Here is a 23787-nt window from a genome sequence, read left to right on the forward strand (position 1 = left end):
GATACTTTATATTTTGAATTAAATAAATGAGCATGACAGGATGAATTGATGAATATTGTGTGACACCCTTCGGGGCATAATTACTCTGATTGTCATATGTTAATATTTTTAATTAAATATTTTGGGGTATTTAGAAGGGTGTTACAGTTGTCGCCCCTAAGGGTTTCATAACCCTAGGTCCAAAAATCCTTTATAAATATATCTCTTCTAGAGGGTGGAAGAGACAAATTCTAACTCATACGTTTATACACAAGCAACCAACACATACACAGAGGCTCTCACCTCACGTGAGCAGATCCTCTAAACCACCATAAAACACCGTCATACATAATCTCTTGCCGCCGTGGACAATGTAACACCCGAGGCCGAAGAGGACAAAGAGTGAATGTAACATTCGAGACCAAAGAGGATGGAGAGTGGTCGTCGAATTCACATCACAATGAGAGGGATCATGAGACTGTGCATGTATGAGACTGTATAGTTGAAGGAAAACTTATAAGGATTGATTGGTATTACATACCAATAAAATGCATCTTCTTTTTGGTAGCTTAACAAATAAGAACTCCATAGTTAATTGTGTTTGATTTGAAGTAGTATTTGGATGAATGATCTTTTGAAAAATTTCTTAGAAAACATGTGAGTGAGAATAAAGAATGCTGAAAAGATCCATGTTTATTTGTAGGGTCGGTCAATAATCTTGAAAATAGTATGAATCAATAATTTAATATACCTACTAATATATATATATATATATATATATATATATATATATATATATATATATATATATATATATATATATATATGCACTTGTACTTTTTAACTGATAAATAATGAGAAATTAAATTCTCTAATAATTTATAGATTATAATCATTATATAGCTTTTATAAATATTTTACCACAAATGCAATAATAGGGACAACACAATCATAATCTAAAATTTCCTTTATCATAAAAGTACTTGTTAACTCAATCACAATCCCAAGCTCTCCTCGTCAATCTCTCCCCTCTTAATTACTCTGATTTTGATTCTACGGTAACTCCGCACCAAACATAACCCAGTTGATTCCCTTATTTTATCGTATAAATATTAATTAATTGATTTTCCATTCAGAAACCCACTCTTTCAATTTCAGGTACCTTCTTCTTCGTTTAAATTGCGCTTCACTGTTCTTAGTCTATTGATTTTTCTTCTCTTCTTTGAATTCTTCAATTCAATTTTAATCTCTATAATACTATTTTTATTCCTCAGTTTCAATCTTTTGATTTGACCTTTCTAACCCCCACTCTTTTTCTCTTCAGATCTAAACCCCAAATGCTTCATTGGGTTTTCCTCTCTCAGAAAACCCCATTCCCAATTCCTTACTTTTGAATTTCCGTTAACATGTCTGGAGCCATAGACATGGATCACGTCGCTTTTTCCAAACCTAAATCATCTCCGGCCACTTCTCAGGCCACCGATCGCGGCCGCGGTAAGAAAACGGCTTCAATTTCAATGGATCATGTTCTTTTGGCTTTGCGTGAGACTAAAGAAGAAAGGGATCTTCGTATTCGGAGTTTGTTCAATTTCTTTGATGCTACCGATGAAGGTTACTTGGATTATCCTCATATTGAAGCGGGGTTGTCTGCACTTCAGATACCGCCGGAGTATAAATATGCTAAGGAGCTTTTCAAGGTTTGTGATGCTGATAGAGATGGGAGAATTGATTATCAAGATTTTAGACGTTATATGGATGATAAAGAACTTGAACTTTATAGGATTTTTCAAGCTATTGATGTTGAACATAATGGGTGTATTCTACCTGAAGAACTTTGGGATGCACTTGTCAAGGCTGGTATTCTTTTAGCCTCTCTTATGTCACTTTCTTTTTTAAGTATTTAATGTTTCATCTCTTATAGTTTGTAGTATTACTTGGGTTGGGAGTGTTGTTGTTTTCAATCTGTCCCTTTCACCCTTTCATGCATATTCCATTTTTCTGTGTCATGTATTCTGTAGTAGCAACATCTATAAAAAGCGTTTTTACTTTTCATTGAGTGGGCCAAGACTGACATGTTGACAACATTTGATGCTACTCATCAACTTAAACTTGCATTGCCTCTGATTGTGGCTGTAATCGTAACTGCAACCTAGCTTGGAAAACCTTAGATTGTTATCCTATATCGGTATTTGTGGATTCTATATATTCTATCGAACCTTTCTAAATTATGTTATTACGCTCGGCCGTCCGTTCCTGCTGTTATCTCGGCATGGAACAGCAAAACCAAGAAAACCGCATCAGGCCGTTCGGCTGGGCGACTCGGCTGGAACGGCGGCGATAGTGGGACTGGATTCAGAACGACGCCCCTCTGACGTGGCCGCTCCGGCCGTGTCAACCGTATATGATATAATTTAAGACTTATGACTTTTATTTCTAAATATGAATACTTTATGAATTTTGATTAGTTTATTTTAGTTTTTAACAATTACGTGCTCTTTAGTATTAACTGTATTAGTGTTTGCGTAACTAAAATATCAGCCGTTCCGTTCCCTTTTTGGGGATGGACGCTCCGCGCCGCTACCTGAGATTGATAACATAAATGTGCCTTCTAGAGTGGGCAAGTATCTCATATGGACTATGGTGTGTCAATCCTCAAAATTGTTTAAAGCCCTAACAAGATCAGTGCTCCCTGTAAATAGAAGTTTGCAGTAAAGAGGTGGTGGACCTTGAACTTCTACTTAAAGGTAGAAAAGTTTTGATCGATTTTGAAGCATCGATTCATTGTAGACCATATGAATGGTTGCTCGCCCTAGCAATTGTCTTACACGAATAAGGAAGCTAGAAATGTACTGTTTTATACTTCTTTGAGAGGTCATTTATATCCATTGTTATAACTTATACCTCATATCAATCATGCATGAACAAATATTGGGAGACTGCAGAGGTTTTATAATCATTCATTGCTTTGGTAAACCTTGTGAATATGTGTTTCTTTTGAGGATGTTCCTCTGTGCTGTTTATGGAAAGAGAATCTTTTTTCAAAAGAAATTTGTGATCAGCTCTGTGGATTTGTACTGTGTTTGGGGCTTGTGAAGGCGGATTCAACTTCAATCTTTGATGGTGGATTCTTTTGTATATTTCGTGCTTACTTGCTTACTTTATGTGTGGGATAATCTGCTAAGACCTTATTAGATATATCAGTCTTTAAGTTGGTATCCTCTTTTGTGGAAGATTTCTTCATTCCCTCGTTTCATTTTCATCCCATAGTATTTATCATAAACAAAGACAACTTTGATGTTGCAGGGATTGAAATTGATGAGGTGGAACTTGCACGCTTTGTTGAGCATGTTGATAAGGATAATAACGGAATTATCACTTTTGAAGAATGGAGAGATTTTCTTCTACTTTATCCTCATGAGGCAACCCTTGAAAATATATATCAGCATTGGGAGAGGGTGTGTCTTGTAGACATTGGAGAACAAGCTGTCATTCCTGAAGGCATCAGCAAACATGTGCACAGGAGCCGATATTTTATCGCCGGGGGAATAGCAGGAGCTGCTTCTCGCACAGCAACTGCCCCTCTTGATCGTCTAAAGGTGGTATTACAAATTCAGACTGGAAATGCTTCAATTATGCCAGCAGTAATGAAGATATGGCAACGTGACGGTTTATTAGGGTTTTTCCGAGGTAATGGTTTGAATGTTGTGAAGGTTGCACCAGAGAGTGCCATCAAGTTTTACGCCTACGAAATGCTGAAAAATGTAATTGGAGATAGTCAAGGGAACAAGTCAGATATTGGGACCGCCGGAAGACTTTTTGCAGGTGGCATGGCTGGTGCCATTGCGCAGATTGCTATATATCCTCTGGATCTAATCAAAACTAGGTTACAAACTTGTGCCTCTGAAGGTGGAAAGGGTCCTAGGCTTGGAACACTTACCAAAGATATATGGGTCCAAGAGGGACCCCGCGCTTTCTATAGAGGGCTTGTTCCGTCTCTTCTTGGTATAATTCCTTATGCAGGCATTGATCTCACTGCCTATGACACCTTGAAAGATTTATCCAAGAAATATATTATTTATGACAGAGGTATGATATTACTTCAACTGATTCATGTCTTGAACTTATTTTATTTCGTTCGAACATCTTATATTCTTATTGGTAAATTGACACCTCTATTATTTTCAACCTTTTAAAATGTTTTTTATTCCTTTTAATAGAACCTGGTGCTCTAGTACAACTCGGCTGTGGAACGGTTTCGGGAGCTCTTGGAGCTACTTGTGTCTACCCACTGCAGGTTATTCGCACAAGGTATTATTTTGTGCCAGAAGTTATGTTGTTGTCTGCTCTCCTCAAAAGTGAATAGTGTGTGGGTGGTGTTATTGGTTTTGTTCTTGATATCGAATTTTAGAATGGCTAAATTACACTTTCTGTCAGCAAATGTATCCTACATGGCATTACGATTTGGCATTTAGTTGTCTGATTCAACAGGAATAAGAAGGTAACATAGGAAGTATTATATTGAGTCAAACAAAAGCCTCACAGAAAGGATCAAATTCGTAACGGTTGAAAGAAAAACAAAAACTAAGGGACCAAAGTGAAATCTAAAAATAACATAACAAAAAAAACTTAAGGGACCAAAGTGAATCTTATCGAATAACCTAAGAGACCAAAAATATAGTTTAGCCTTTTATAATTGATTACATATGTATGTTTTTGACTTGCATCACATTGTTACTCTTCTCAGGTTGCAGGCACAGCCTACAAACACTTCTGGTGCTTACAATGGAATGTCTGATGTTTTTTGGAAAACCCTTAAGGACGAAGGCTATCGAGGGTTCTACAAGGGACTCATTCCAAATCTCCTCAAAGTTGTGCCGGCTGCAAGCATTACTTATATGGTTTATGAAAATATGAAGAAGAGTTTAGATCTTGAATAGAGTTTGTTATAGTTATTGCCAATAGCTAATTTCAAATGTTGTATAGGATGTCATGAATTGTTGATGGTGACAAAAAAAGAGCGATTAACTAATCCTGTAGGCACTATAACAAGTAGTGATTCTTCGAGGGTGTTAGAACATGATTTGTAGTCAGAAAGTTTTTCCCCATGCTTATCTGAACTAAATGATTGAGAATTTAGGACTGCGTTCTCTCTATACTAATTTATTAGGCAGTGTCCAATTGCATATGTACTTTGCTGGTTATTAATTTCTTATAGAAAAAATTGAATATATCATTAACACAGACAGATTGGCGCATGACTTTGTAGTGGTGGATATAATTGATTGTTGACACTCTTATGAGGTTTATGAAACAACAATAGGTTCAGTGATTTTTTGCATAGTAATATACATTGTTACAAGTTGATCTGTTTGCGACAATTTTTGTTTTACTGTTGAACTCTAGATGCATGTGCAAAGAGCATTTGTTGATTTTTTTTTTTGATTGTTGTGGTGTTTGTAATCGAATAATTGCTTAGAGCTCAGATCTCTGATTGCGTGTTTGGAATTGCGGTAGATAGTTTAACCTAAGTTCCAAGTTTGTAACACAGTTTTGCCGAAGTTCCAAACACTCACTGATGTGAGAGTTTGAAATTCATTTTTAAAAAGTACTAGACATCATGTTGGTAGTTAGGTGAGGTGTATAAATGTCATGATAGTTTTAGGATGTACATGGGTTATTTGATTGCATAAATATTCACATATAATATGCAGTGCACCATTATTGTTCATGACTTTCTATTGCAGAGTGGAGATGTTATGCTCAAGAATCATAGACAACAAATGGACACGCCTTCATCGCATAAATCCGAAAAATCATAGACAACAAACATGTTTACTGTACAAGGTAAATGTTGACAGTGGAAAACACTTAAGTTTTCTATGTGACAACAAACTCCTTACCATTTTATTCATGGCTTGCAGCAAAAACAGAGGTAAAAACATTACAATACCAGTTACTATCACTGTTTACGCTGTTTGCCTTAACAGACACATACTATCACAGTTAATATCAAATTAACTTGTTTAAAGAATGAGTGGAAAGAGAAACAAGTACAACACTAAATAAACATTGATTAAAGATGAAATTGCAGACTGTGTTTGATTTGACGCAGTTGTCGGAATCACCAGTGAGGTGAAGTTGCAGCTTTGTGAATGGAACCTGGAAGAAAGGCTTTGCCTTCCCTTAGCCTATATGAATTGCCTTTTAGTTTCATGCTTCTCTCTTCAAAAGGTGAGAAGCATAATGTTCAAGAACTGAATACATTTGCTTTCATCCTCTTCATCTCCTTCTTCCTCCATATTCTGGCTTTTACTTGGCTTTTAGATTATATAGATTTGATGGCCTCTTGAATAAAGGACAATCAACAATGGGGGAAGGGTTCTTATTTCACTGAATTCCATCATACATATATAGTGTCTCTCCAAAGGTAAAGATATAACATATATCCGGTTTCCAACTTGTTAGGGAATTTTAAAAGCAGAAAAAAGAGAATAGTGTTACCAAAAGCAAAAGAATACAACATGTTGTAATATTCAAATTATTTTTCAGAAAGGTCTCTCAAAAGCATCACTTTAGGGATAAGATTATAAATTGGAATTGCATTGTGATTTTTTATACTATAGAAAGTTGTTCATAAGTATCGCTTATAATTTGCATTGTGATTTTTTATACTATAGAAAGTTGTTCATATGTAGTATAGCTTATAATTTGTCCTACTTCGACTTCACCTCTAGTAAAGAAGTTTGACAATTTTTTAATAAAATTTATTTATTTATATAGGTCAGATATAAACTCTTTAAAATACTTTTTAAGTTAGATAAGTCTGGTTTTTATATATTAATGTTTTTTTTTCATAATTCAATAATAAATTATTTATTAATAATTAAAATAATATAATATTTTATAATTGATCTATTTATTTTTATTAAAAATACGGATAACAGATAAGAATATATATATATATATATATATATATATATATATATATATATATATATATATATATATATATATATATATTTAAAAAAAAAATAATTGATTATTTTGATTTTTATTTTGGATATGGATGTTCAAATTATGGATTTGATTAAAACGGTATTAATAACATATTCAAAATATAAATTTGGTTAAATCAATATTATTAATTAATCGATTTTTAATAATCGGATTTGAATATAGATATGGATAATTTAAATAATCAGTTAATTTTAGATCGTTTCTATAAAATATGAATACAAGTGCTAGTGTTGGTATCCAAATCAATATTTTCGAATATAAACAACTATGAGGAAGAGTACTATACTATTCTATTTAAACTCTGTCCATTTTCATTATAAGAATGAATTTTATTTTATAAATCATTTTCTTTTAATTAGAATCCTATGAGGAAGAGTACTATACTACTCTATTTAAACTCTGTCCATTTTCATTCTAAGAATGAACTTTATTTTATAAATCATTTTTTTAAAATTAGAATCCGCTCAAATCATAATATGATATCAAGATATGATTCAAGATTACATGCTATTAGATTATTCAGATCACACTTCTCGTACAATTTCATACAATTTTGAGCAATTTAAGAGTGTTACATATGACGAGAAATATGACTACATGTTTATAAATGTGAAAAGTCTTTACCTGAAAAATCAGTTTTGTAATGTTAAATTAGTCGTACAACATTTGTTTTTATCGTTAAAACAATATGGAGAACAAGGCGCTAGAAAGGATTGGAAAACAGGTAAAAAGAAGAGAACATATAAATATATAATAATGAAAAGTTAGTTAAAGTAGTCGTAGTGGCAAAACAACAAGTGTTACAATATGTTGGCACCGTCCAATTTGTAACCATGGAGATGGTGGGAGAGGGAGGGTCATATGCTTTATGAGTGGATATAGGTATATAGCCACTTATTCTTCAGTGAAATTTGCTTAATCTTTAAGTGATTGTACCATAGCCATATAAAAAGTGTCACATCACATGGATTAAAAGATATTGCTCAATTTAGCATATCAATCACAATCTTTCCCTAATGAGAAGATAACAATTATTGGAGTTCCTCATGATAAACTAATTAAGTCATCACTTACTCTTAAGCACTATTTGGATAGTTATCTTTTCTATTCTTGATGGAGTTTGCTTTTCTGATTACAGGTTAACTATATACTGTAATTAATTAAGTAATTATGGAATATGAGGAAAGCTTTTACAAAGTGGGTTGAAGAAATGACATGGTTTTGTTTGTTTTGTTCCACATATAGAATTTGCAAATCAGATTTGTTTGCTGGGTGGTGTATTATCTTATTTATGCACTTTCTCCTTTACAGTTTTGATAGCACCAGTTTGGTTTCAACGAAACCGACAACAAGGGAATTAAATAAACTTGCTATCTTTTCCTAAAAAGTTATAGTTACAAAAAGAAAGGTAATGATAAGTGTACATCATTTGCAGCTCACACAAATTAGTGTTAATATTGTAAGTATATAATTCCCTGATTCTCACTCATATCTTTTTTTGGAATAATATACAACTATTTGTAATTTGATATCGTGAGAGGATACGAAAAATACTGACATGACCGCAAACTACTTTTTTTCCGAATAAAATGGATATTTATTTCGATGTGTTTGATTCTTTGATGTTGAATGGGGTTTTTGAAGATATATATCACATTGACATTGTTAGAGTGGACCAAAATGGCCTTTTGAATGAGGCAATGTAATTTGAGAACAAGGTTGCGCAACCAACGTGATTTAGAAACCACGTGGTGATGCCACGGTATTCAACTTCAGCATTAAAGCGAGATAATATAAGTTGCCTTTTGGACGATCAATAAAGCAAGTTATCATCAAGAAACACACAATAACCATAGATAGAACATCTTGTGTCGGGACACCATCTCCAATCAACATATGTAGACAAGATTAAGGAGGTAGTAGATGAGAGATAAATATGTAAACCATATTGTTGTGTGCCTTGAATGTATGGCAAAATACGTATGGGAATATGCATTTGGGCCTCCATGAGATTGTGCATGAAGAGACATATGTGTTGACATGTTGTACTGCATAGAAAATGTTTGGTCGAGTGAAAGTGAGATGTTGAAGAGCATCTGCAAGACTGTGATAGAGAAATCGATCCTCATATCGAGTGTTATCGGTGACATCCAGATTCAGTTTTGTGTCAATCAGGGTGATGCATGGTTTGAATGATGACATTCTAGCACATACAAGAATTTCATATGCATACTTCTTTTGTGAGGAAAATAAACCCTTTGAATGTCGAGTGGCTACAATACCCAAAATGAAGTTCATAGGTCTCAAATCTTTCATAGAAAACTCTAATAGGAGTGAAATGTTAGGTTCTCTTAGAGTATAAGAAAAAGTAGTAAGAATAATGTTATCAACATATAAACAGATGTAAGTCATATGAATGTCTTTCTTGTAGATAAAGTGGGAGTGATCACAATTACTTTGAGAGAAGTCAATAGATGAAACATAATCAATAAATTGTTTGTACCAATTTTGAGAAGTTTGTTTGATCCCATATAGAGATTTATGTAGAAAACACACATGATTATAATTTTTTAGGTCTTGAAGCCTAATGGTTGATGCATGTAGATTGTTTATTTTAGTTCTCCATGTAGAAAAAAATTCTTGACATCCAACTGATGAAGTTCCAAGATTTAAAAATAGAAATACTAAGGACAATTCAAATATTGCCTAATTTAACAACAGAACTAAAAGTTTTTCAAGAATTAATGTCGACTTGTTGACTTGCACCATCACCTATAAGTCAGACTTTATGTCTCTCAAAGGAACCATCCTATTTTTCTTTATGTCTAAAAATCCACATAGATCGAATAACATTAACATTAGGTGGCCTGGGTACTAAATTCTACATAGAGAGGAATTGGTAACATGAGTGTGTAAGTCATAATATTTTTGGTTTGGTTTAAGATACCTTGTTGACTTCTAGTTACTAGTTTGATGTATGTGCATAAAATTGGTTAGAAAATGGGAGGAATGGATTATTGGTTGATTTGTTGAGGGCGTGACGGTGTAAGATACCATATTGACTTCTAAGGTTGAGTTGGGCCGCTGTGTAGGAGAAGGTGATTGGATGGTTAAGGTGATGAGCTTAGGTTTTGGAGAGTCTGTGATTAGTATAAGGTTGGTAAGAGGGACTATGGAGTATATGGGTCAATTTACTTGGATCTAAATCTGATTAAGTGTGAGTTAAAATATGGTCTATGATATAAGAGGACAAGTCATTATCTTGGAAGGTGTATGTAGTGAGTTAGGTGTATATTTTTACGTAAGGAAGAGTGGCTTCGTCATATCTAATATGGCAACAAATGTTAATTTTATTCAAAGATAATGTAAACATTTATAATCTTTATAAATTGACAAGTATCCAAAAAAGACATATAGTATACAGCGAGATTGAAATTATTTTCAACTAACATAAACATATATTATTAGGTATGAAATCATTATCAGGATTCGAACTTTAATTATCGCGACTGTGTGTCTGAGTTTCTAATTATTATTACTATTTCGTTTATTAAAAAATGTCTAATATATAATAATATCCTATAAGTAAAATAAGTTAAAAAAATGTAATAGAAAATAAGAGAAAAAAAAATACTCTTAATATGTAATTATGAGGAATTATTATTTCCAATCATAATAATAAGGTTCCAAAATTTAAATCTCAAATAAAGGAAGAACTTACGCTTAAAATTCGACCGTTAATCGAGTGGATATCCTTAGAAAATACAAGCATTATATTTACATCATATGAGTTCGTTCTTCAGTGAATATAGTATCTGTCAAAACCATAACCGTTCAAATCATTATCACAATTGTGGACGTGCCGGAGTGGTTATCGGGCATGACTAGAAATCATGTGGGCTTTGCCCGCGCAGGTTCGAATCCTGCCGTCCACGATTTTTATTTTCACCACTTCTCCATTTTTTTTATTATTCTTTTATTATTTTTTTTTATGAACATTTGGCTTCTTCATCTATCACCAGAACCTCATGGAAGAACCTACTCACGAAATGTGATGAATTTGCCACCACAAATTAACATTGCTTATGTAATAATCAATTCATATGAGAATCTTGAATTTGATTAAACAATGCAAATCCATCAAACATCTTCGCTTATGTAATAATCAATTCATATGAGAATCTTGAATTTGATTAAACAATGCAAATCCATCAAACATCTTCACCAAATCCACGCTCACACAATCACCACAGGTCTATTACCTCACCACAAATCCACAATCTTAAACAACATCATTTTCACTTTCACTTCCTTAATCCCCTCAAACAAAAACAACAAAACATGTTCCAAATCAACTCTAACAACCTATGCACTTTCCGTCTTCAACTCAATTCCAAACCCAACAACTTTCACCTACAACACCCTCATCAGAATCCACACTCTCCTCTCTTCCCCCCTCTCCGCCCTCCAAATCTTTCTCTCTCTCCGCCGTCTCTCTCTCCCACTTGACTTCCATACTTTCCCTTTAATCCTCAAAGCTTCATCTCAACTCATTTCCCTCTCTCTCGCTCAGTCTCTTCACTCCCATCTCTTCAAATTCGGTTTCCTCGATGATTCCTTCGTTCTGAACTCGCTTATTCATGTATACTCTGTTAATAACCGTGTAAATGATGCTCACGAAGTGTTCTGTCAAAGTTCTTATAGAGATATTATATCTTACAATGCTATGATTGATGGGTTTGTTAAAAGTTTCCAGCTTGATTCTGCACGTGAACTGTTCGACGAAATGCCCGAAAGGGATAATGTTTCTTGGAGTACAATGATAGCGGGTTATAGCCATGCTAAATTGTGTCACGAAGCTATTGAACTTTTTAATGAGATGATTAGTTTGGATATTGTTCTGGATAATATAGCTTTGGTGTCGATTCTATCTGCTTGTGCTCAATTAGGGGAGTTAGAACGTGGTAGGTTTGTTCATGATTACATTAGGAGTAATGGGATTCGAGTTGATTCGTTTTTGACGACCGGGTTGGTGGACTTGTATGCAAAATGTGGATGTGTTGAGATTGCAAGTGATATATTTGAGTCATGCAAAGATAAAGATGTGTTTACATGGAATGCTATGCTTGTTGGTCTTGCTATCCACGGGAAAGGTTTAGTTTTGTTGAAATATTTTTCTAGAATGGTTGCGGAAGGGGTTCAGCCTGATGGAATTACTTTCTTGGGCGTGTTGATAGGTTGTAGTCATGCTGGGTTGGTTTATGAAGCTCAAAAGATTTTCAATGAGATGGAAAGTGTGTATAGGGTTGCTAGAGAGTCTAAGCATTATGGGTGTATGGCTGATATGTTGGCAAGGGCTGGGTTGATTGAAGAATCAGTGGAAATGATAAGAGGGATACCAGGTGGGGGTGATGTGTCTGCATGGGGTGGGTTGTTAGGTGGATGTAGGATACATGGGAATGTTGAGATTGCAAAGCAAGCAGCTCAGCAAGTAATGGAGATAAAGCCTGAAGATGGCGGGGTTTATTCTGTCATGGCTAATGTTTATGCTAACACAGAACAATGGGATGATTTAGTTAAGATTAGGAGATCCTTGGGAGCTAATAGAAGAGCTAAGAAAATTACTGGCTCTAGTTTGATTAGACTCAATGGGCATTAGCAAGATGCACAAATTTGATGAGTAATTGAAATTTAAGCAATTATCTGTTATATTTACTTGCTCTCGGAGCTCATACACTTTTAATGGAAAATGATGTATGGTGTATGATACATGTTATTATATTCAATTAATTCTTTTGCTTGATACTGTATCAGTGTCTCTTTACTGTTTATTTGATTTGAGGTAACGGTGTATGTATATTTTCCTTATGACACAAAGTGTCTCTTTACGGTTTATTTGATTTGAGGTAATGGAGTATGTATATTTTCCTTATGACACAAACACTGTTGTAAAACAGAAATGATATTTCAACACCACTTTCTTACATCTACACCATAAATAATATATTTTTAATTTTTTATTATTATATTCTCTCTCCTATTTCATCTATATTATCTTTTCTTTATATTTTAATAGATACAAATGTATTTGAAATATTATAGGAATAAATATTTTTTATAAAAATATAAAAATTATTATTAATATTTTTAAAATTAATATGATTAATCAATTTTATATTTTTATTAACCAATATTTTAGATTTTATTAACCAACTTTGTTTTATTATAAAAAATATTTTTAATATCTTAATGTTTATTAATCACTTTCATCACTCCATTAACCAACTTTTTATATTTTATTAATCAATTTTATTTTACACTAAATATTATTTTAAATAGCTGGGTGTTAATTAACCAGTTTCATCACATCATTAACCAATTTTTTATATCTTATTAACCAACTTTGTTTTTCTATTTAAAATTACTGTTCACGAATACTATTCACAAGATACTGTTCATAATATTGTTCATAAAATATATTTTTTTATTAAAAAAACATTGTTCACCGTATAAATACGGTGAACAGTGTATACGGTGTAAATATTGGTGTATAAAGTGGGTGTAGGAATAACATTGCTGGTTGGAAAAAACGTAATTGCATGGAGATGATTCATAATGGATCAGGGATGGGTTTTACACCATAGTTTTGTTGAAATATTAAAGTGTATTAGACATATATTTCAGTTAGACTTTTAAATCATGTAGAGTTAGTTATCCCAACTCTAATGTCATTAACAAGTAAAGTGATTTCATAACAATAAATGCACACACTTTATCTCTCTTAACTAACTTTCACATTAATGAAAAATCAAATGCAACTGAAAATGTCTATTCTCGATATTATATTATAGTATCATATTATTGAATATGATCTTTGACGGTTTTGTCACCTCCACCGTTGTCATAACCTTCTTTCCCCTAAGTCTCATTAGTTCAATCCAATTCATTTGATGATTCTCATCCTCTCTAATTTTTGCTCTAAACTTAGGAGAAACTAGATGAAAAAACTTCCGTCTATAGTGTCAACCGGTCGAGCGGTACATAAACGCACCCAATCTCACTGAGCTTGTGGTGTGTACTCACATTCCTCCTCATTTCGTAGATGAAGAGTATCGTCATACTAGTTCAGTTATCCCTGCATATACGTTGTGACTTTAACAACATGATCAAAATGCTTTTGTCTTGGCTTCAATCAACTCTATCAAATGACATTCTCTCACGTGTTCTTGGTTGCACACATGCTCATCAATTGTGGGGTCGTTTATTCAAATATTATTATAAATCAACTCGTGTTAAAGCGTACCATCTTTGGGTTGATCTTTGAGCAGTTATGCTAGAAAACTCATCAAATTAGACTATCTTCTCCATATTCGTAAGACTATTGATGCCCTAGCCTCTATTAGAGATCTTATTCTAAGTAGTCATCATATTAAAGTGATTCTTGAAGGATTACCTTCTGATTATGCACATGTTAACTCCGTCATTCAAGAAACAACTAGTTGTTGATATGATCTCTCTAAACCTAACTTACACTACACCATCTTTGACTTCCACTTCTAATAAAGATACATCTCATGTCACCACTGAACTCGTCCCCTTAACTAATCTAGAACAAGATTACAATTCTTTTCGTGTTGGACAAAGTAATTGTGGTGGTCACAATAATAGAGGCAGAGGAGGACAATTTCCTAATTCAAATGTGCAATGCCAAGTGTGTACGAAATTTAACCACATTGATTTGAACGGGTGGAACAGGTTCAATTAACAATATTAGGCAAACCTAATATTAGGTATTACCTAACTATGGTGGATCTTACAATTAAACTCTATTCTATGGTCACTCCTTCAACTATGGATCTCCCAGTAATATGTGGATAAGGCATCTACCTCCTTCAAGATCCCTCCAACGTTGATTAATCCTGAAAGTACTTTCATTGCTAATTTCACCCCTTCAACCTCTACTTCATGCTTTCCATATTCAGGGGCTTCCTTCAATGTCATCAGTGATGCTCAAAACTTACCTTTTGAAGGACATGATCTTATTTATATAGAAAATGACCAAGGTTTGTATATTCACTATGTTGGTTCTAGTACTTTTACCTCACCTATGCATCCTCATCCACCCCTCGCACTAGATAACTTTCTTGGCCCTCACCTATTTTTAACCAACTATCAAACAAAATCTAGACATAATGAGAAAATTTATTGCTTAGCATAACCATTCCTTGCCATATAAAAATAATATTTCTAATAAAAAATGACACAACCTAATATTATGTAAAAAAGTTCATAAAAGAATTGAAATATGTAATTGAAGGTGCAAGAAACACAAGAAAGAGGAGTTTGAATTTGGTTTCTGGATTTTAATTTTTTTTCAACCGAATATATCAAACAACAAAGATAATGATAAAGATAATGTATTTTTATCCTGATTCGCTGTTAACGAAGTTATGTCCAGTCCACCCATCTGAGTGATTTTGCCTTCTCAATAAGGACTTAATTCAATAATCAATCTGGTTACAAGAGACTCAAAGACACAGTCTAAGACTTCTTGAGAAATTATGACTATACTATACTCTCTCAAGGAATTACAACTCAAAAACTAATTGTAAATAACTTCTTGAGAAATCTGACTAAACTTAGTCTCTCAAGGAAATTGCAACTCAAAGACTAACTGTCAATGACTTCTTGAGAATTCTGACTAAATTTAGTCTTTCAAGGAAGTTAATCAAAGGTTAAGATAAACAAGGTCTGTGTTTACAAGATGCTTCAAAAAGCAAATACACAAGTTTAAATCAAATATTACACTTAACAAATATATTCAAAGAAGAAATGTTCCAAGTGTATGAGTGTGAGAAACACGTCTTTTATTTTTCTCTTTCATGTATGATCTTTGAGTGTGTACCTTTGTAATGCAAGATCAATTCAATCGTTGTTTTCCCAATCTTCCAAGACCATCTTTATATAGGAACAAATAGATCCACTAGAGGGTGAAGTTGCAAAGAAAATGATGAGGTATAAAAAATATTCTTCCTTATAAGAATCATGTTAAATATATAGAAGATAAAAATGAAATAATCATAGATGAATTAAATCAGCTTAGAAAATGTATCGTGAAATATGATAGTTGTAAATCCTAGGATTTTTTAAAAATTGAGATTGGAGATTTGCATGAAACCCTAAGCAAGTTAACCAAAGGTAGGGAAGATTTTGGTATGTCTCTATCTAGTAAAATAACAACCTATAATAGAGTCGATTTCGATTATGAGCCTAAACTCAATGCCAATAATTTCAATAATATCTGCAATGTGAATACGTCCTCTAAATGTAATGGGCTTACATTTAGTTATTGCAATAAAAATGGTCATGTTGCTTTATTCTGTTTAGTTAGAAAAATCCATGAAAGTAATAATGACTATTCTCCATAAAAGCAATAATTATTGCAATAAAAGCCATGTTAATTTATTTAAATATTAAAAAAGTAATATTTTTTAAGTTTTTACTTCCGTGCCTCAAACCTATCTCTGAACCTTCCATTTCATTTGTAAATTTAATGAATCACTCTAAAAGCATGGTAGGAACAAGGAGAGGGACGTACACTTATGGAAATGAAAATAAGACATAGAAGAAGAAAATCTTCAAAAAGGATGTTGATGTTACAAATGCTCATGGAGTTCGAATGAATGGCATAACAAATCGAGGAAATGACAATGGTAAGTATGAAGGTGTTCTTCTCACGCCAAGCCTAAGGAATTCACACGTAAGGCTTTAAAGAAGAAAATTGGTCGTATCCCTTTTTCTATGTACGATCTAACCAGTGTTGTATCTGAACCTCTTGGGAATATTGAAGCAAACAAGGATCCAGAAGTGACTCAGAGTCCTCCATCAGTTGTTGTCAACATTATGATCTCTCTGAATCAAATGTCCTCATAAGGTTGTTCAAGGTAAACATTTTGAAACTATTATTTCTTGTGAGACTACCATTGTTATTAATAAGTGTAAAGATGTATCTAATCAAATAGAAGTAAAAAATGATGTTATAAATGATTCTGATAACTTAGTTTATGTGAAGACATGACTTCTCAGATATTTTGATGACGACAAACCTTGCTACATAGCTAAAGTCGGATTAACAAAAAGATTGATCAAGGTTCAAACTCGTATATGAAGTTTATAACAAATGATCAAGTCTTGGTGAATCACATGAAGAATTGGCTTTCACATGGATTAGGTAACACTTGAACTCTAGATAGTTATACAAGTGTTCATAACATGTTACATTCATATCATAATCATTGAAAATAGTTCTATGCATCAACAAACCACCACACTTTATTTTTTAAGTTATTTTTCAAAACTGTGTTAGAGTAACCGGTTATCAGTTTTAGAGTAACCGATTACTCTGAGTAATTTTCAAACATTTTTGTAACGTTAGAACCATGTAACCGATTATCCAATTTAAGGTAACCGGTTACCTCAAGCAAATTTCAAATTATTTTGTAACGTTGAATGCATGTAACCGGTTGCCTTATTTAAGATAACCGATTACCACTGACTCAGAATGAAAAATAATTGCATCTTTTCATGAAAACTCTTATGCTCTCTTCATCATGAAACATGGCAACCTTTGGACTATTGCATTCATCAGAGGAGGTGTTTTAGACATTATATAAACATCATTTTTCAGATTTCAAAATTACCTCCTTGCAAAATTTTAAATCTTTTACACACATTCTCTCAATCTCTCTAAGTGCCTCATTCACCCCCCTCTAAGGCACTCCTTAAACTTACAATTGGTATCAGAGCAGGTTATAGGTAACCTGTTCCTAAAAGATCCGCATGGCTTCCGCAAGCACGAATCTGGTTTTTAAAGACGATGGAAGTAGTAACAAACCACCACTATTCTCTGGAGAATATTTTGATTTTTGGAAGATCCGTATGAAGGCACATCTAGAAGCCCAAGGAGAAGGCATATGGGAAGCCGTTGAAAATGGTCCACATAATCCTGCAAGTGTGATCAATGGCGTTGGTACTCCAAAGATAAAGAGTTCGTACGATGAAGATGATAAGAAAAAAATCTTAAATGAAAAGAAAGCAATAAACATTCTTCAAATTGCTTTAAGCATGGATGAGTTCTTCCGCATATCTCAATGCAAGTCGGCGAAAGAAATATGGGACACCTTAGTGGAGACACATGAAGGCACTGCTGAAGTAAAGAGATCAAGGTTGAATACATTAAGTCAAGAATATGAAATGTTTAGAATGCTGCCCGGAGAATCCATAGTGGCGCTACAAAAGAGATTTGTTCACTTGACAAACCACTTGATTGCTCTCAGAAAAACATTTACAAATGACGATCTCAATCTTAAAGTACTAAGATCATTGACTCGAGAATGACAGCCGAAGGTGACGGCTATCTCCGAAAAGAAAAGTCTCTCAACAATGACGTCCGCATCTCTCTTTGGCAAACTTCAAGAACATGAGTTAGAACTTGGTAGGCTTGAGAAACATGAAAGCCAAGAAAAGAAATCTAAGGGGATTTCCTTGAAGGTAGACTCAACAGAAGATAAAGATGATGACGCATTGGAGGAAGATGAGAATTTCATGCTCCTTGTTAAAAGGCTCGGTGAGTTCTTTAACAAAAATGATAAATCCTTTAACGCTAAAAAGAATAGACATTTCAGGAAGAAGGAGGCCACCACATCTACACAAGATGTAACATGCTACGAATATGGAAAGCAAGGCCACATAAAGCCGGAATGTCCTAAACTCTCAAAGAAAGGAGGGTTCAAGAGCAAGAAGAACTTCAAGAATAAAAAGGCATATCTTGCATGGGAGGACAATGAAATTAGTTCTTCATCCGGATCGGATAGTGAGGAATGTGCAAACTTGGCGCTAATGGCTTCACATCATCCCGATGATGAAGAAGAGGTTAGTAATGATTTTTCTCTTTTTGATGATGATGCACAAGATGCAATTAATGAATTGTTAAATGAATGCAAAATTCTTTATAAAACTACATCATCTCAAAAGAAACAAATTTCTTCCTTAGAAGAAAAGATTGAAAGTTTTGAAAATGAGAAACAAAAGATGATTAGTGAAAAGAAGAATTTTGTATGTCTAGAGTGTGAATCTCTCTCGTTCCAAATTGTCCAACTTAAAAGAGTCCTTGAAAGGTACGAAAAAGGGCAAATTGGTTTGGAAGGGGTTCTTAGCCAACAAAGGTACTCAAATGATAAAAGTGGACTTGGTTACTCCAAATTTTTTAAACCAAGTACAAGTAAAACTATCTTTGTAAGGCCTAAGGATCAACCTCCAAAAGAAAGAGTCAACACACCAAAGATTGTGCATCAACATCCTGAAAAGAAAAAGGTTACAAAGAAAAAGACCTTTGTTCCTAGATATAAAAGAAATTTTGACCAACCTGTTTTTATTGTGGTATTATTGGCCATACACATAATGCTTGCTACATTAGAAATTTTAGTGTAGCAAAAGGGCATTATGTATGGGTTGAAAAAGGTACTAATTATAAAGGACCCAAAGCAATTTGGGTACCTAACAAAACTTAACTTTGTTTTGTAGGTTTGCTTGAAGGCCACAACAAATCTTTGGTATTTGGATAGTGGGTGCTCCAAGCATATGATCGGTGATGTGCACAAATTTTCAGATCTAAAGCTTAAGGCCAAGGGTTATGTTACTTATGGAGATAACAACAAAGGAAGAATTCTTGGCATAGGCAAAGTAGGTGCACCAAATTTCATATCCATCGAAGATGTGCTATATGTCGAAGGACTAAAGCATAATCTCTTAAGCATCAGCCAACTTTGTGACAAAGGATTCAAAATAAGGTTTGTAACACCCCGATAATAATATGATAATTATTTAAATTAAGTTAATAATATATTTATTAATTTAATTAGATAATTGGATTATTATTATTATTATTATTATTTTAGAATTATTGAATTATTATTATTATTGGAATAATAATATAATTTGGAAAATATATAAGTTGGAATAAGGAAAAAGGGTTCATTTGGTAAAAAGGAAGTTTCACGTGAAAACAGAGAAGCGATCGTGAAAGAGGAAAAGGGGCAAAGAGGAAGAACCAGAGAGCAAAGGTTGGAGAAGAGCTTGGAGCTTAGAGATTTTGCCGGATTAACTCAGGTAAGGGGGGTTTATCGTCGATTAATGGGTATTATGGGATAATATGTAATGGGTAGTGATAAGCCGTTATTTGACCCTAATTGGGATTGGTGAATGCTGGAATTACGTTGGTTAAACTGTGTTAAAAACTGAAATTGAATCCGTGATTGTATGTGTCGTGATTTTCCGATAGTGTAGCTTTTTACGGAATTGGAATCGGAGGTCCGGAAGTCCTCCAATGGCGGAAAATGCGGAGGATTCTGCATTCTGCCTTGAGTTAGCGCAGGAACAGCTTCTGTCTTGCGTTAACCGGTTAACCCAGGGTGTTAACCGGTTAACACTGTTTTGAATTGTGAAAATTTGCTGTTTTGTCTGCGTTAACCGGTTAACCCAGGGTGTTAACCGGTTAACACTGTTGTGATTGCTGAAATATTGCTGTTTGTGCTGCGTTAACCGGTTAACCCAGGGCGTTAACCGGTTAACACTGTTAAGTTTTGGGACAGGAAGCGTGTTGTGCTGCGTTAACCGGTTAACCCAGGGCGTTAACCGGTTAACACTGTTGCAGAGTGGAAAATTTGTGTTTTAAATGTTGTGTGCCTATTTGAGGGTTGGCCTATGTTGGCATATGATGTAATAGGGATTAATTCCCGCTGTTTTGAGCAGGGTAGATATTAGTAGAGTGTACTAATACTGTGATGGATTAATTGACATGATATGACGTTTTGATGAACGTGTTGATGATGTATGATGGTATGCATAATGCTATGAATGTATATATTATGCATGTGTTTGTGAATGGACTGTTTTATGGCCTAGAGTGTGAGCATAAGTCCATTGTGGATTATGGTTGATGATTTTGCATTGCTAGGTGAATTAGCATGCATATTGTAGTCTTTGTGGTGGTAGCTAATTCCCGTGGTGAGGAATTAGTGAGTTGGTGGTAGCTAATTCCCGTGGTGAGGAATTAGTGAGTGAGTCACTAGGTCTCAAATGAGTGGGACTAGTGGGCTTGGTAGCCGTATCCGTAGTTGATCGGTGAGGTTGAACTATATGTTCACGAATAGTCGGTACCGCATGTGTGGAGTCTCGTTGCATAATGTATTTATGGCGTATAATATGAATGGATGTATTCCAATATTATACGTGTGTTTGTGTTGTTATGGAGTATGATTTGAGATTATACTTGTGTTTTATGTTGGTGTGAATATGATGTTGAGCTGATGTGCTGTTACTGATTGTATGTTGCGATTAGGGTGATTAATGTGTTAAATTGCTTAACATGACATTATATTCTATAATGCCTATTATATTGATTGAGGAACTCACCCTTACAACTATTTTTCAGGTAACGAGAAATGAGTAGAGTAGAAGCGAATGCTTGGAGTCTAGTGTAGTCTCCTTAGTGGGTCATGCTCTGATAGATGTAACATCGGGAGGGAACCTTTTTATTATGTTGTTAATGATTGTTGAACCAGTTTACATGTAGTATGTTACATGTTTTGATTGATTTGATTTATATCCGCTGCGATTTATGCAAAGGTTTAATTGATTAAATAAAGAGCATGACAGTTATTTTGGAACATGGTGTGAATGATTGTGTGACACCCTTAACTGCATAATTACTCTGATATATGTTTATTATTTTAATTAAATAATTGGGGTATTTTAGAAGGGTGTTACATAAGTGGTATCAGAGCATAGTCGGTCGAGTCGAGTCGTAATTATTCTGTTTCCCCTGTACGGGATAGGTGTTGTGTAACCCTATCAGTACTTATGGTTTTAGTTTGTTTGGGTTTTCAGAATAGAGATGGCTGGAAGAGGTAGAGACGATGCTGCGATTGCTGAGGCTCTGGGTATGCTAGCTGGAGTACTTGGAGAGAATTCGAATGTTGTGGGAATGGGAGTTGCTCGTCAACTGAGTGAGTTCCAGAAGAACAATCCTCCAATGTTCAAGGGAGCATACGATCCAGATGGTGCTCAGAAGTGGTTGAAGGAGATCGAGAGGATCTTCCGAGTGACTGAATGTGCCGATAACCAGAAGGTCAGGTTCGGTACGCATATGCTGTCAGAAGAAGCCGATGATTGGTGGGTTGCTACCCGCACTGAGTTGGAAACTGCTGGGAATGCTGAAATCACTTGGGCTGTGTTCAGAGAGAGATTCCTGAGGAAGTATTTTCCAGAGGATGTCAGAGGAAAGAAAGAGATAGAGTTCTTGGAATTGAAGCAGGGTAACAAGTCTGTTACTGAGTATGCTGCTAAGTTCACAGAGCTGTCAAAGTATTATACTCCCTATAATGAGGCTGCTGGAGAATTTTCGAAATGTGTGAAGTTTGAGAACGGGTTGCGTCCCGAGATCAAACAGGCTATTGGATATCAGCGGATCAGAGTGTTTTCTGACTTGGTTGACTGTTGCAGGATTTTTGAACAGGATTCCAAAGCCAGAGCAGAGAGCTATCAGCAGAGAGTTGATAGGAAAGGCAAGAATCAGAATGATCATGGAAAACCGTATGCCGCTGGCCAAGGTTTCCAGAAGCAGAGTGGAATGAAGAGGCCTAGTGGGGGAGACTCTAGTGCCCCTGCTAAGTGTTACAGATGTGGTCAGGCTGGACATCGTGTCCATGAGTGTACCAGTGCTGTGAGGAAGTGTTTCAAGTGTGGAAAAGGTGGTCATTTGGCTGCAGAGTGCCGGTCGAAGACTGTGACTTGTTTCAACTGTGGAGAGTTGGGTCATATCAGTCCACAGTGTCCTAAGCCGAAGAAAGAGAATCAGTCAGGAGGCAAGGTCTTTGCCTTATCAGGTTCTGAGACTTCTGCAGATGATCGTTTGATCCGAGGTACGTGTTATATTAATGGCTTTCCTCTTGTAGCTATTATTGACACCGGTGCTACTCATTCCTTTATATCATTGGATTGTGCTGTGAAACTTAAGTTAGAGATATCTGAGATGTATGGTAGTATGGTGATTGATACTCCTGCGAAGGGTTCAGTGACTACTACGTCAGTTTGTTTGAATTGTCCTTTGAGTATATTTGGTAGGGACTTTGGGATAGACCTTGTGTGTCTTCCATTAGTGCAGATTGATGTTATCTTGGGTATGAACTGGTTGGTGTTTAACCGAGTTTCTATCAACTGTTTTGATAAGACTGTGATCTTTCCTGAGATTGAGGAAGGAGAGAGTTTGTTTCTATCAGCAAGGCAGGTGAATGAGGCAGTAGCAGGTGGGGCAGAGTTGTTTATGTTGTTAGCGACTTTGGAGGCTAAAGATAAACTGGCGATTTGTGATCTAGCAGTGGTGTGTGATTTTCCTGATGTGTTCCCTGAAGAAGTGAATGAATTACCACCAGAGCGTGAAGTTGAGTTCTCGATTAAATTGGTACCTGGTACTAGGCCGATATCGATGGCTCCGTACCGTATGTCTGCTGTTGAGTTGACTGAATTGAAGAGTCATCTGGAAGATCTGTTGGATAAGAAATTTATTCGTCCGAGTGTGTCACCGTGGGGTGCACCAGTGTTATTGGTTAAGAAGAAAGAAGGTACTATGAGGTTGTGTGTGGACTACAGACAACTGAATAAAGTGACGATCAAGAATCGGTATCCTTTGCCGAGGATTGATGATTTGATGGATCAGTTGGTTGGTGCGAGCGT

The 23787-nt window shown here is 34.8% G+C and overlaps 2 protein-coding genes and 1 non-coding gene across 3 annotated transcripts; all 3 read left to right on the forward strand.

Moving 5' to 3' along the window:
• The first annotated feature begins 925 nt into the window (after window positions 1-925).
• LOC127101127 (calcium-dependent mitochondrial ATP-magnesium/phosphate carrier protein 3) lies at window positions 926-6363 on the forward strand. The gene is made up of 6 exons (XM_051038464.1): window positions 926-1037; window positions 1116-1137; window positions 1304-1836; window positions 3283-4065; window positions 4197-4287; window positions 4724-6363. Exons 3-6 carry the CDS (start codon window positions 1386-1388, stop codon window positions 4914-4916), a joined length of 1518 nt encoding a protein of 505 aa, XP_050894421.1. The 5' UTR covers window positions 926-1037; window positions 1116-1137; window positions 1304-1385; the 3' UTR covers window positions 4917-6363.
• Window positions 6364-10849: 4486 nt separating this feature from the next.
• Window positions 10850-10931, forward strand: TRNAS-AGA (transfer RNA serine (anticodon AGA)). The gene has a single exon. It is a non-coding gene; the product is annotated as a tRNA-Ser (tRNA).
• Window positions 10932-11000: 69 nt separating this feature from the next.
• On the forward strand, window positions 11001-12801 carry LOC127106486 (pentatricopeptide repeat-containing protein At5g61800). Its single transcript, XM_051043770.1, has one exon. The coding sequence runs from the start codon at window positions 11171-11173 to the stop codon at window positions 12653-12655; it is 1485 nt and encodes a 494-aa protein (XP_050899727.1). The 5' UTR covers window positions 11001-11170; the 3' UTR covers window positions 12656-12801.
• The last annotated feature ends 10986 nt before the right edge of the window (window positions 12802-23787 follow it).

This window comes from Lathyrus oleraceus, chromosome 7, assembly GCF_024323335.1.
Source record: "Lathyrus oleraceus cultivar Zhongwan6 chromosome 7, CAAS_Psat_ZW6_1.0, whole genome shotgun sequence".
Classification (NCBI taxonomy): Eukaryota; Viridiplantae; Streptophyta; class Magnoliopsida; order Fabales; family Fabaceae; genus Lathyrus; species Lathyrus oleraceus.

Excerpts from the sequence above, each read along its gene's own strand:
- LOC127106486 (XM_051043770.1), top strand. The coding sequence starts at position 11,171 with ATGAGAATCTTGAATTTGATTAAACAATGCAAATCCATCAAACATCTT.
- LOC127101127 (XM_051038464.1), top strand. The coding sequence starts at position 1,386 with ATGTCTGGAGCCATAGACATGGATCACGTCGCTTTTTCCAAACCTAAA. Across the intron at positions 1,837-3,282 it reads GGATGCACTTGTCAAGGCTG|GGATTGAAATTGATGAGGTG; the intron begins GTATTCTTTTAG and ends TTGATGTTGCAG. Across the intron at positions 4,288-4,723 it reads CTGCAGGTTATTCGCACAAG|GTTGCAGGCACAGCCTACAA; the intron begins GTATTATTTTGT and ends TACTCTTCTCAG.